This window comes from Solanum pennellii, chromosome 1 (genome assembly GCF_001406875.1).
Source record: "Solanum pennellii chromosome 1, SPENNV200".
In the NCBI taxonomy this organism is placed as follows: Eukaryota; Viridiplantae; Streptophyta; class Magnoliopsida; order Solanales; family Solanaceae; genus Solanum; species Solanum pennellii.
Genome location: NC_028637.1, coordinates 103,874,545 through 103,888,762, shown reverse-complemented (window position 1 = coordinate 103,888,762; position 14,218 = coordinate 103,874,545). Strand labels below are relative to the sequence as shown.

The 14,218-nt window shown below is 35.7% G+C and overlaps 1 protein-coding gene across 2 annotated transcripts in view; it reads left to right on the top strand.

Moving 5' to 3' along the window:
- The first annotated feature begins 7,578 nt into the window (after positions 1 to 7,578).
- Positions 7,579 to 14,218, top strand: part of LOC107008021 (vesicle-fusing ATPase) — a 9,121-nt gene continuing 2,481 nt past the window's right edge. Inside the window, exons 1-18 of one of the 2 annotated variants that reach the window (XM_015206907.1) lie at positions 7,579 to 7,860; positions 8,035 to 8,130; positions 8,222 to 8,303; positions 8,928 to 8,978; positions 9,782 to 9,949; positions 10,067 to 10,221; positions 10,341 to 10,449; positions 10,634 to 10,733; positions 10,852 to 10,907; positions 11,030 to 11,095; positions 11,217 to 11,299; positions 11,438 to 11,571; positions 11,957 to 12,167; positions 12,751 to 12,882; positions 12,951 to 13,011; positions 13,116 to 13,175; positions 13,289 to 13,347; positions 13,477 to 13,564. In XM_015206907.1, coding sequence (XP_015062393.1) covers positions 7,673 to 7,860; positions 8,035 to 8,130; positions 8,222 to 8,303; positions 8,928 to 8,978; positions 9,782 to 9,949; positions 10,067 to 10,221; positions 10,341 to 10,449; positions 10,634 to 10,733; positions 10,852 to 10,907; positions 11,030 to 11,095; positions 11,217 to 11,299; positions 11,438 to 11,571; positions 11,957 to 12,167; positions 12,751 to 12,882; positions 12,951 to 13,011; positions 13,116 to 13,175; positions 13,289 to 13,347; positions 13,477 to 13,564 — 1,899 coding nt within the window. In that variant the 5' untranslated portion in view covers positions 7,579 to 7,672. Of the gene's footprint in view, positions 7,861 to 8,034; positions 8,131 to 8,221; positions 8,304 to 8,927; positions 8,979 to 9,197; positions 9,250 to 9,781; positions 9,950 to 10,066; positions 10,222 to 10,340; positions 10,450 to 10,633; positions 10,734 to 10,851; positions 10,908 to 11,029; positions 11,096 to 11,216; positions 11,300 to 11,437; positions 11,572 to 11,956; positions 12,168 to 12,750; positions 12,883 to 12,950; positions 13,012 to 13,115; positions 13,176 to 13,288; positions 13,348 to 13,476; positions 13,565 to 14,218 lie in introns of those variants that run through there. The other variant, XM_027918359.1, reaches the window with a different exon arrangement.

Genomic DNA, 14,218 nt, shown 5'->3' with positions numbered 1-14,218 from the left:
ACCTGTCGCAGAGCAGCGAACTTGGGGACGAGCGAGCAGCGAACGACTTCCACACGCGGACGGCTAGACGTTCTTATGGACTGGTGTCGTTGGAATGGAAGACGATATCGCGACTGACACTGAGGCGAGGAGCTCTGGTTTTGAATGTTTTCAGCCAACAGTTCGGAAAGGCAAACGAAGAAGGGGGAGAATCTTCGAATTCGATATCCTCCTTCGTTCTTCTACAGCAAAAGGAAAGGAGACCAAAGTACTCTCGAAAGTGCGCAACAAACAAGTAGGAAAATTTCTTTTTCCAGAAATTTCCAACACAAGAGAATCTAAACTTTCAAGGAAGATTCCAACTCTTTTTGAAAATTTCTCAAAACCAAAACGTCCAACCCGTAATCTGAAGACGGAAGGGGTTTATATAGTGGGAGATTTAGGGTTTCGAGTTTTTGGGCGGGATCCACGAATTTCTTGGCCCATTTCGGACTCGAATTTGAAATTCGAATCCTTTCCCTTAAAGGATAAACAACCTTTTCCTGCAAATTCGACTCCATTCCGAAAGAAGAAGGGGAGAATTGACGGTTGGGATCGATTGAGCGGCTACGTGTCTCGATCTGGAGCTGCGAGGACAGTCCGCGTGCTGGCGAGGACGACTGTGTCGCCTTGCGTGCTGCAGACCTGCGTGGCAGCGAAAGAACGCAGGCTTCGTCCTCCCTCGCTTCGCTCACGCGCGATGAAGAGGGGAGAGGAGAGGAGAGAGAGGAGTTTGGGGAGAGAGGGAGAGAACGTGAGGGAGACGCGAGGGTGTGGGAGAGCGATTTCTGGGGATTTTTTGGCGTACGTCGCGTCTGTGTTTTCTGGGGAATTTCTGGAAATGGTGCCTGTTTTTCTGTTTTTGGGTCGATGTGAAGAGGAAGAGGGAAGAAAGGGGATGGGGGGCCGGGTCGGATTAAGAGTTTGGGCCGGGTTAAAAGGATTTGGGTTGGGTATAGAAGAAAGGAAGTGGGCCGGATTTGGATTTAGTGGGTTGGGATGTTTGGAGAATTGTTGTTAGTTGGGTCAGGTTGAGGGGGTTTAAGTGAAAGTGGTGGGCTGGATTTAATTTGGTGGGTGTTGGGCCTATGAATTTGGGCTCGAATTGGTTGGCCGCTGGGAATAAAATTGGTAATGGGTTGGAAAGAGTTGAGGTGGGCCGCTGAAAAACGTGGGCCTGGGAGTTGGACTTGAGTTTGTGGGCTGTTGGGAATGGAATTAATTAAGGTGGAGAAGGTGATTGGGTTAATTTGACGAATAACCAATTAAAATGACGAATTTTGCATCAATCGATTAACGAGCCCTTTTTATTTAATAAAATAATTATCCAAGTCGTAAAAGTAATTCCAAAGTATAATTATATTTTAAATGAAACTAGTTTGATAAGCATTTAAAATGTATATTTGATGGTTTTGAATAAATCATGAGATATACGAATTATATACATAATTATGTAAATATGTAATTATCGAAAGTTCTGTTAAACGTATGCGAAGTAACATAAAATTCATGTATTATATTATTTTGATTTTCGCAAAATTTATAAAATTAATTAATTGAAATAGTTTGGAAAACTTGCGAAGCTTGATAATCAATGTACGCTGACGTGGGTCAAAAATTGGGTGTCAACAATGAACGTGTCTAACATCAATCTTTGTTGTTTTCAGAGAATGAAAACTTGGAGAACTAAGGGTCTGAAGAGGGGAGGAGCAGCAGCTAGGGGTAATTAGAATCCACCCAGGATCCAGCTGAAGGAGTGGCCATGCCGGTTAACCCAACTGGGTTGACTGATGCTGAGGTGAGGGCATCTCTAGCCCAGATGGCACAGGCCATCATGATGCAGGCTCAGGCTATGACTGCCCAAGTTAACCGGCAGGATGTTCAGAGAGAGAACCCACCGGTTCGCAGCATGGCTGACAGACTGCAAGATTTCACGAGGATGAATCCTTCTATATTCACAGGGGCTAAGACATCAGAGGATCCTCAAGAGTTTGTAGACGAGGTGCATAAGATCCTGGTGGCCACTGATATTGAGAAGGTTGAGCTGGCTTCCTACCAACTCAAGGATGTTGTACAGACTTGGTGCAAGATGTGGCAAGATAGCCGTGTCTTAGGTGGAGTGCCAGTCACATGGGAACTGTTCAAGACAGCATTTCTGGAGAGATTCTTCCCCAGAGAGATGAGGGAGGCCAAGGTTGAGAAGTTCATCAACCTTAAACAAGGCTCTATAACAAACTTCTGGGAATACTCCCTGACCGTCATAAAGCCTTGTTTATGGTTGATGAACTCCTCAACCTTGGCCTCCCTCATCTCTCTGGGGAAGAATCTCTCCAGAAATGCTGTCTTGAACAGCTCCTATGTGACTGGCACTCCACCTAAGACACAACTATCTTGCCACATCTTGCACCAAGTCTGTGCAACATCCTTGAGCTGGTAGGAAGCCAGCTCAGCCTTCTTAATATCAGTGGCCACCAGGATCTTATGCACCTCATCTACAAACTCTTGAGGATCCTCTGATGTCTTAGCCCCTGTGAATATAGAAGGATTCATCCTCGTGAAATCTCGCAGTCTGTTAGCCATGCTGCGAACCGGTGGGTTCTCCCTCTGAACATCCTGCCGGTTGACTTGGGCAGTCATAGCCTGAGCCTGCATTGTGATGGCCTGTGCCATCTGGGCTAGAAATGCCCTCACCTCAGCATCAGTCAACCCAGCTGGGTTAACCGGCATGGCCACTCCTTCAGCTGAATCCTGGGTGGATTCTGATTACCCCTAGGCCCTAGCCGCTGCTCCTCCCCTCCTCAGACCCTTAGTTCTCCAAGTGTTCATTCTCTGAAAACAACAAAGATTGATGTTAGACACGTTCATAACACCAAGAACTCAGACATTAAGAAAAGCACGATAAGATCAGAAGAAGGGAAATTTTTCTACGCATCATGCAGTCTCTAATCCAGGATAGTGGTGCACTTCACTACCATGACTTAGAAGCTATTCAATGTGGTTGATGTGAACTCATTGTTCTCGGAATTTAACCTAGTGCTCTGATACTAACTTTGTCACAATCAGAATCTAGACTCCAGACGAGACCGGCGTCGTTAACCTCTCAGAGGTCGCAGACAAGCCTACATGCGTTATTCATACCTCACCTAGATTAATTTTAGAGAAAAATTTGAAACTTTTTGATCTTTAACATTCCACTTGAGAGTTCAAATGTTGGGAAAATAGGAGGAAGCCACACTATTTTGTTGTTCACTTCACCATCTTCAGTTCACAATGCACCTCAAAAGCACTTGTTGGATTTCCAGAATATTCATTTGACATCACAAAGTTAAGATGTTGTTAAGTTCAACTTAAATGTTTGCAAGCATTTGAGTGTAGTTTTGTTTCCTTTTTCAACTTTTTTTCACCCAAAACCGTCATATATTAATTCATTATGCACATAATATGTCTGAAAGAAAGTTTAACATCATTTACAATTCATTGGGAATAATCTTTTCCCAAGAAAATCCAGACAACAAAGAAATCGAGAACTTAGATACATTTTGTGTTACAACATTAAACCTTCTAGGAATGTGTACAAACACAATAAGCTCTAGAGATGCTGATATATTTCAAATATCTTCTCAAACTATATCTATGTCCTAAGTAGTCTTCACGTTTTTCTTCAATACTTCTACAACACCTCAGAGAGGACATAGGGTTTCCTCCATCCATGTTGTATTTCTTTTTCCACAGATTTTCTTAATGCATATGAATTCGTGATAAAAATGGACGTGATGACAAATGTCTTATTCTACCAAAGGTAGTTCACCTCAAAATCCAACTCAAGAGATAAAATGCGGAAGTAAAATAGCATAAAAGACTAACATATATCAATTATGCAGATAACTTAACTTAACATAACTCAAATTGCCCCCTAAATCTGATTGTGACGTGTACAATCCTCTAAGTATTACAATAGATTCAATAAGTACAAGGCTGAAATATCTTTATTTTTAGAATAGAATAAGAACATAATAAAAGAGTAAGACGTGTACGTCGAGACGATAAGCAATTACCACACAAACTCCCAACAAAAGGCTTCAGAAAAAGAGGGAGTTATCACAATGGTCTGGACCTATAACCTACACTAGTGTAGAAGCAAAAGAGTGAGTACCAAATAATAACGGTACTAAACAAGCAAACCTAATAACTGTAAATAAGCAATATCGAACACAAGTACTCCAACCATACCATCCGAACCTCCACAACTACAACATGCAAAAATCAATCAGCCCAACCAAGCAATTCTCGCTTAAATAGAGTAGAGCATGAATATAATATCACAATTTATGCTTCATTACAAATAGTCATTCACCACAACAATTCTCAATATTACAAGTGATAAGAATCAAATAAAATGCAGTGCAATGTCATATAGAGTGATGCATGTTTATCGTAATGATACACACTAGTTGTAACTCAGTTTGTGATTCATAGGAGACATAGTTGTCCCTGCATCCATCTAATGGCTCAAAATCAAACCAAAAAACCTGTGACCCAAACCAACAATACATCTAGACCAAAAATCACATTCAAGAGCTAACGAAACTGTCAGAATTCCATTCCGAACTTGCTATCTCCTAATGTTGACTTTGATAAACTATCTTATGCTTTCAACTTTCAAAACACAACTCTTCTGAAACTTATTTAAATACCTCAAGATCTGAGTCAATAGTCCTACTAACCCAAAAGTCATGTCCAGAAACTGATGGAATTTCATAACGAGACTCGTAGCTCCGATTGTTATCAATGATACTTTTAACAATTTTATCTCTCCAAAACTCTAAAACTTTCAAAAATCACAATTTTACAATCAAATTTCAAAATCAACTTCGTAAGCTAATCATACAAGACTTGAAGCAACTATCAGAAGGGGTAAAATAGTAATTTCCTGAAAATTTTCCAAAATGACCTTCAGAATCATTACATATGGGCATTAATCAAAACACCTTTGCTACCCATAGCAACCAAACTAATATGATGCTTGTATTCTTTGATTCAACTTGTATAATAAACTGATATATCTTTGAAAACCCTTAATTGATAGTCAGAATTCTCTTGAAAATTGGCATTTAAAGAATTTGCAAGTAGTATATCAAGATATTCATTATATTCAAATAAAGCTTTTGTCACTATGTGTACAGGGTTGGTTAATTCGTTATTAGAACTCCAAGCATTCCTAGACTTTCAAATATGCCACATAATCATTACCGTCAAATTCAAAACACCAGCAAAATTGGAATTTCTTTTTTGTCGTACTAATCTTATCATTCCCGATTTTACCTCATAAGTATCCAATTTTGTAAAGTGTCAAATTAATTTACTCGTTAAGCATGTAATAAATAAATAGATAGTCAATGTTAGCTCCTAATGTATGTAATAGCTACAATAGTACTGTATTTTCCCTTATGCTACTAAGTGAGCGTCCTACTCTGTCACTCCCGTGTAATGAAGCATATTAATGTATTAATATAAATATCTTCTTTAACCAAAAAAAAATAAAATTTCAGAAGCAATAGGACTATAGGACTCTGAAGATTTAAAAAGGGAAAACTTACATTAATATACTATATTAAGAAAATATATATCATTTATAGCAATATTATTTTTTTCACTTGATTACTTTTAATACATTTATAATACAATTTTAATACATGTTATACAGAACAATTTATAGAACATATATAGCACAAGTTTTATTTATGAATATTACATTTATTATACATTTTAATACATTATAACATAACTTGTCAATCTTTTAGCAAACAAGCATAATATATTTTAAAAAAGTTATAAAACATACATACATAATTCATTTTTAATACAGATTGCAAATTTATCAAAGTATTGTTATATATTATAATAATAAATAAAAGATATCGCTAAATAAAAAATTCGTTTTTAAAAGATATTTATTCAAAGTAATTTTTCTTTTAAAGAAATCTTCATGGTCCTTAATTATTTTAACTGCTTTTTTTCTCAAAGAGGAAAAGGCAACTACCAAAAGATGATTTTTTTTTTTACAAAAAAAATTATCAATATGTTTCGAGGCAATTGTAACAAAATATTTAAGTTGGGTGAAGCTTCTTATTTTGTTATTATTCCTTCCCTCTGCGCCCTTTTATGCTAAAGTACTTTTTAATACACATCTAGTATACATATTCAAAGAACTAGTTAAATTAAAAATATGAAGATCTTAGAATTATAATTGACCCTCTATAATAACTTTTTATATTATTTTTTGTTTTTAAATTATTAGTATAGACATTTACTTATGTCCCTAAAATTTAATACTACTTTTTTTCCTATCTTTTATGTTTAAGGGTCTTTTTTTTACACCAAAAAAATTTAGTTTCTATTTTGATTTTTCTATTAGTTGTAAGAGTTCTTTGTTAAGATTGTCTCATAATAGAGTTTTTTAATCTTATTTATCTTGCTATGACGGATTTACAAATAAAAATGAATTAAATTTTAATTTGATGATTATGTTAACTTTTTCTACAATTGAAACTTGTAAGCGCATGTTTGGGACTAAAAACACAATTTCTTAGATTTTCTTTTTGTTAAAAAATTAAGATGTTAGACAAATCATTTCAAATAAAAGTAGGAAAAATCTTTTTTACTTAGGAAGAAATTAAAACCCTTTGACTCTTACAAAAAATAAAAGCGGAAGCAAAAAAATTATTTTTTGCATAACCAAAATATTCCTACAATTTATACTATCTATATTTATTAATATATAATTCATTAATTTATTAGCATGTGTAATGATTTCTAAATTTATTTGCTTGATGTTTTTAATATATTTAAATATTAATGTTAATATTATATTAATATTTAATATTTTCTATAATTTATTTGTGTACTATTGATTGAAAATTTATAATATGTATGTTAATTAATAACAATAAATTTAAATACTTAATAAAAGTATTACATAATAGATATATACAATAATTTTTCTTTATAAAATAATCTCCATATTAGAGATTTATTTTTACACTTTTTTTTGGTTATTGTATCGTTTAAATAATTTTTTAGAAAAAAAAGTCAAACACTATCTGCTTATCAAAAAATACGTTTCAAATTAATTAATCACTTTCTGCCTCTGTTCCTAATTAATTATTCGTTTTATATTTTTTAGTTTTGACAAAACATAACGTATTGTTCCTTTCAATTAATTACTTTGAAAAAGATAATTTTTTTGAAAATATTAAATTGTTAATTTACTTTACTTCATATTTAATAGGGATAACATGATAAACTCATTATATCAATAGTTATTTTTCTAATAAATTTATCAATTTAAAAGTGGACACACGATTAGGACCAGAAAAAATAATTATTTGTAAAATTACTATACTGAAAAATTATTTTATAAGACCAAAAAAACCGAAAATAAATAAATTTTCACAAAAATAGCTATAATCAAACCGTGTCTCGAGCCCGTTGTGAACCTTGTCGCTTATATATATCGAATAACCCGGGTTGTGATCCGGAACTGAACCCGCGTTCATTTTCCTTAAGAGCAAAGAAAAAGACCAAAAATTTCTAAAATTTTACTTATTTAAAATTCATACGTTGATCTTTCCTTGTTCAAGAATCTTGAACAAGAATGGCAGGGAGGTATGGTTCTTCCGGCGGAGTAGCATCGACGACGATGAACGTAACTAATACGCCGGCGAAAGATCTTGCTTACACCAATTGCGCATATTGTTCTCCTACAGATCTCAGAAACTTTCTTGTTCCGGGATCCAAGTTTGCTTATGCACTCATCGCTGATGCTTTTGTTCTCACACTTGCATATCCTTTCATTACTCTTCTTATTCCTAATTTATTCCGTTTCTGTTTTTATTATTGGAGAGCATTATCCATTGAATGACGATGAGCGTCTGTAGTTTGTGATCTATTGTTTGTGCTTTTCTATTATAATGATCAAAGATAATGCACTATAGTACTGCCTTAACTGTGAAACACTGCCCACGACGCCATTCCTAATGGTCAACTTGGTCTTAATGCGATTCAAAGACGTTATGCCAAAGTTTCCACTGGAGACGCTATATCTGTTAGCAGGTTCGGCAGAGCTGTTCAGATATTGTTTCTTACAGTCGTCTAATTTTTCCATCAAATCAGTTAATTAGTGCTTTCACTGTTGACATTGCAGATTTATTCCACCTGAGGACTTCAATCTTGCTTTACTTACCCTTGACTTGGAGTTTGTGAAAAAAGGGACCAAAGAGGAGCAGGTAAACCTGTCCTGTGTTTTTGGGTCTCAGCACAAGTTTTTTATAGCCAACAATGTCTAATGTTCTATGCAATGACTTATGTTCTTGTGTCCTTAAAGCAAAGCGCGATTGAAGTGTGGGCTTTATGGAAAAAAACAAAAAATATGAATGTATGCAAGAAAATGTAACTATAAAAGAGATAATGATTATTTGGATAAAAGAGTGGTAAAACTACAATATATCTATATATGGTGTTGTATTCCACTTATGTTCTTGTGTCCTTAAAGGCAAAACTCGTTGGTGAAGGTGCACATGCCTTAACACGTAGACTTCTACAATCTACATTAACACACTAATTAAGCAAGACGAAGCGCTCAACCTGAGCTCACCAAGCTTCAGGGATTAAGCTTGCTTTTAGAGATCCTTAAAAGACTGTTCTGGTGAAGTTTTGATTGTACCATCTCTTCCAGCAGGTAGCAAGTCTGGTGTAAAGCATTCAGATCCTCTACAATTTTTGTTGTGATGCATTTTGGTTATATCCATCTTCTAGTTTTGTTTTAGGCTTAGGCATCAAGAGTAGTACTCTGGTTCAAACACTTCTGTTGATGTAGACATTGGAAGTTTACCAGATATGTCTTTTTGTAGGTGGATGCAGTTTCTTTGGCTAATCAAGTTCGCAAGAGATTTGCTAATCAGGTGAAGGCTCTATCCCCCTGCCTCTTAAAAATTGCTTCTCTCAGAATACTTTCTTCAGAATTTTGGAAGATAAGGCTGAATACCAACCTGATCCTTGAAGTGAACAATGAAAACTAAACATAGTTTATTTGTTTTATTTTATTCATAATCAATTTAACATAACATAAATATGCTCCCTTTCTTGTGCTGACTACTTTTGTCAATGAAATCATGCCATAGAGACTACTGAGGAGTGAGGATAATGACTGACGCACAAATGAGTAGCTTGGCTGTACGTATTCATTTTGTGATTTACATGTCTATTATCTGCTTCATTAATAAATATACATATGGAAATGCCTTGGGGTGTCGGTTGGAATCAATATGTAGTAACAATATGGCATGGGGTTTTCCTTGTAGCTGTTCAATTATATATTTGTCCCACATGGGGTGAGAAATTGCTTTGAAGGGGTTTATAATTCTGGCCTACTCCAAGCCTTTAGATTTTGGATTGGATATTCAACCTTTAGCAAATGCATTTTGTCACTGGTAGACACATTAAGAACAGACAGTTAAGTAAGACATACTCCTTAGGAGAAATGCTCTCAGGTTTAAGAAAGGAAGTCTTTCTTTCTTTCTTAAATTCCGTGCTCAGTCAAACACCATCACATAAATTGGGACTGAGGGAGTACTATATTAGAAGATGATATAAAGTGGCTGTTCTAACCTTTAACTCCCCGGATTACAATTTAAGCTGCAGTAGATGTTATGAGTCTAGTTCTGATGAAAGTAACTGACGTGGATAATTAATTTTACCTATGCAGATTATGACAACTGGGCAAAAGGTGACATTAGAGTTTCATGGCAATGGTTATATAGTCACTGTGAATCAAGCTACTGTGGAGGGGCAAGAAAAATCTAATGTTGAAAGAGGGATGGTTTCAGCTGACACATACATTATATTTGAAGCCGCTAACTCCAGCGGAATAAAGGTTACTTCTGTCTTTAAGTAATATACTAGTTGCAAATGTTGTCAAAGAAAATGGCTTCCCTTATGTTTATTTGAGTTCCTTTTGAATTGATTCTTGCCGCAACTGACTTCAATACAGATTGTCAATCAACGTGAAGCTGCTAGCAGCAGCATCTTTAGGCAGAAAGAATTCAATCTTGAATCATTGGGCATAGGTGGTCTTGGTGCAGAGTTTTCTGATATTTTTCGAAGAGCTTTTGCTTCCAGGGTTTTCCCTCCCCACGTGACAAGCAAGTATGTACAGTTCTTGCTGAATAACAAATTTCCTTTTGTTTTCATGAGAACTTAAGCCTATTTCTTGAAGAAAGTGTTAAAATTACTTACTCACTTGGCCTTGGCTTTGGGATTTTCAGGCTTGGTATCAAGCATGTTAAGGGAATGCTTCTCCATGGACCTCCTGGTACAGGGAAGACTCTAATGGCTCGGCAGATTGGCAAAATGTTAAATGGCAAGGAACCTAAGGTAGGTCCATCGAAGCTCTAGAAAATTTATTCTTTTGATGTTATTGTTGTTGTTTTGGAAGTTACAATATGCATGTCATTTTGCTTTTATTTTCCTGTATGTGAATTTGTTTTTTTTGTTCCTAATGCAACCTTGATTGTCTATCTGATTCTTGTTTTTTCCTGTTGGTGAATATACAATCTAGATTGTCAATGGACCTGAAGTGTTGAGCAAGTTCGTCGGTGAAACTGAAAAAAATGTGAGGGATTTGTTTGCTGATGCTGAGCAAGACCAAAAAACCAAAGGTAAGGGAACTATCACAGCAAGGAATGTTTTGAGTTCTAAACCTTTTCTTTTTTTTTTTTTTTGAATAAATCTGAGTTCTAAACTCGGTTGCTTTAATCCCCATTTTTGTCTTTCCAGGTGACCAAAGTGAACTGCATGTTATCATCTTTGATGAAATTGATGCAATCTGTAAGGTGGGACCTCATAAAATCAAGAATATTTGATTTTTTCAGATTATTACTCATGTTCTTACTATGTATATCATGTGGTTGATTCTGTAGATTTAGTTTCTCAACATGATGCTTTTGTTATGCAGTCTAGAGGATCAACTAGAGATGGAACTGGTGTGCATGATAGCATTGTTAACCAGCTCCTAACCAAGGTATGTGTAACAATTTCCAATTATGTTCACAGAAATTAGATTGGCTATATGACAACTGTAGAACGCTTTTTCCTGTTATTGATTCTAGCTGGTTGATTGATTGTTTCTTCTTGCTGTTCAGATAGATGGGGTGGAATCTCTGAATAATGTTTTGCTCATTGGAATGACAAATAGGAAAGATCTGCTTGATGAAGCACTTATGAGGTAAAGGCGGTGTCTGGCATCAATTTTGTGTTACTTATAAATCTGGTTGAAGTTCATATAAATCTGTTTGTTCTAGTATTTCTTTGGTAATTAAGTAATATTTTATGGTGCATTATCAAAATACGATCATTGATATAGGCCAGGGCGACTAGAAGTCCAAGTGGAGATAAGCCTTCCTGATGAAAATGGTCGACTACAAATTCTCCAGATTCATACAAATAAGATGAAAGAGAATTCCTTTCTTTCTCCTGATGTGAACTTGCAAGAACTTGGTATGTAGTCGCCACAGCTAGCATAACATGCTGATATTTGTCATATGGTTCTTTTAAAATACATGATGATAGGAATAAATTCATGTTACTTCCTTAGTTTAACTTGATTGTTTATCAAGTCAGAGATAATATAACTAATTAGAAGTGTTCTCTCTAACCACTTAAATTTTTAATTCGATGGTCACACACTTCAACATGGTAACAGGTAACAGTGCATAAAAAGAGGTCCTGTCAAAAATGCAAAAGATCTTTCCATGTGTTTGGTCATGAAAATGAACTAGACCCACATATGAGGGCATGTTGAGACATAATATAAGAAATTAATAATGTTTTCTCTGGAACAAAATAAACTTTTAGATAAGATGGTCCTTTACATTGCATGCAGCTGCACGAACAAAAAATTATAGTGGTGCCGAGCTTGAAGGTGTAGTCAAAAGTGCAGTATCCTATGCATTGAACAGGCAACTAAGCATGGATGATCTTACCAAACCAGTGGATGAGGAGAGTATAAAAGTGACTATGGATGACTTTTTACATGCCATTAATGAAGTAAGACCTGCATTTGGTGCTTCCACTGATGACCTTGAACGATGCAGGTTGGTTTTCCTGTTTTTGTCTACAACTATTGGTATTATTACTTGAAAATGTGAAGTACAAAATCTATTTTCAAAATTGGACAGTCTTATTTTTTCTTCAAGGTGAAAATCTCATCAAATACTTGTAGGATTGTCGGGCTTGAAGAGAAGCCTTGCACTATTACTGAGTTTATATTCTTAATGAACTTTGGAGGGACAGGCTATATGTTGTTTCAGAGTAGATTGCTAGATCTACTCGAGAACAACTATATGCCTTCAGCCACATGAAGAAACTCTGGTAAAAAAAATTCCTGAGGAAGGGTAACACTAAGTTGATATTAAGTGCATTTTTCTCCTGTGTATTAATTGGAGGTCAGTATAAAGATCGTAGGGCAGGAGAGACCTAAAGTTCAATAGTTGGGAAGTACGTGTGCTATTGGAACTTAAGTGAAGAAACTTGTCTGTCGTAGATTAGATGGATATGAGCAAGGAAATGATAGCTGGATATTGAATAAAATCTTCAGTATTGGAGCTTAACTTCAGGGCTGTAGAATATTTGTTTAATTTGCTACATTAATGTTAGTTTATGACCCAACAATTTCAGACTTAATGGCATTGTGGATTGTGGTGAACGACATCAACACATTTACAGAAGAACTATGCTACTGGCAGAACAAGTTAAAGTCAGCAGGGGGAGCCCCCTTATTACATGTCTTCTGGAAGGCCCAAGTGGAAGGTATAAGCTTGTGTTATTCTTGTTTTTTATGTGGTCATTTATCTTTAGTCTTTTCTTTCCATGGACAGTGGCAAGACTGCAATGGCAGCAACCGTTGGAATTGAAAGTGATTTTCCCTATGTCAAGATAGTAAGTTTATTAAACTTTTGGGAAATTGGACAGTTTCTGGAGATTAACCATAGATGCACTATGAAACCCATCTCTTATTGCCTCTTTCCTCTGTGAATTGTTAGATTTCTGCTGAAACTATGATTGGGCTCAGCGAAAGCAGCAAATGCTCTCAGATAGTCAAGGTTACAGATGTTAAATTTGTGCATTACCTTAGTATGATCAGACTGGATACACCCATGTAATTTATTTTTTGCATTTTAATTTGTTGACTTTGTCTTGTGATAATATGTGGTAGGTATTTGAGGATGCATACAAGTCACCACTTAGTATAGTGGTTCTTGATGGGATTGAAAGGTAATTTTCCTAATAAATAGCGCCTTCAAATGCATTGGCATGTGCTTTTTTATGCGTGTTCCTGTGCAACATGTTACCATAAATAGCTTTTAAATGCATTATTATCTGTTTATCATGTAACCCCTGCAGACTTCTGGAATATGTTCCAATTGGCCCTCGATTTTCAAATTTGATTTCTCAAACGCTGATGGTGCTTCTTAAACGGCTTCCTCCTAAGGTATTTCTTCATAATTGCTCAGCATTGTATTTCATGTTACTCTTTTGGTACTCATAATTGCCTGTTTGCTTCTTTTCCCACTCCCCCTGTGTGTGGGGTTTGGGAGGTGGCTCATGAACATGTATAAGATAACTTAAAAGTATTAAAGCAAAGGAAAGAAATGTGTAAAGAGTTTTCCTGGGACTTGCTTCTGTGGAAGCTCTTGAAAGAAATGTGATTTCTTACCTCTTTATCTCCCCCTCAGGCATTATGTTCTTGTATGTTTCCTTTGGAACAATGGGATTGTGACTACTGTACATGTGTGTGCCCCTCTTAGCTATGTTAATCTTTTGTTTGAGGAGGTTGCTGAACCTTTATCATATGGAACTATGGAAGAATGTAAAAAGTAGTGAAAGTATGCATTTTTATTGGATGATCCGTCTTCAGAAGATTTGTTCTCATTCCACAATGCTTTACATTAGAAATTGGTTTTCCCAGCAAAACCAAAATAGGGATGAGCTTATGTATTAGTAAACAAGAGCTCTTTGTATATGACTAATTCATTCAGAATAATTGCCTGGAAGCTGAAAACCAAATTAATGTTAAAGAGGGGCTTGTGCTAAATCTACAATTTTACATGACCTGTAATGTTTATTTTGTAGTTGTGGGGGGGGG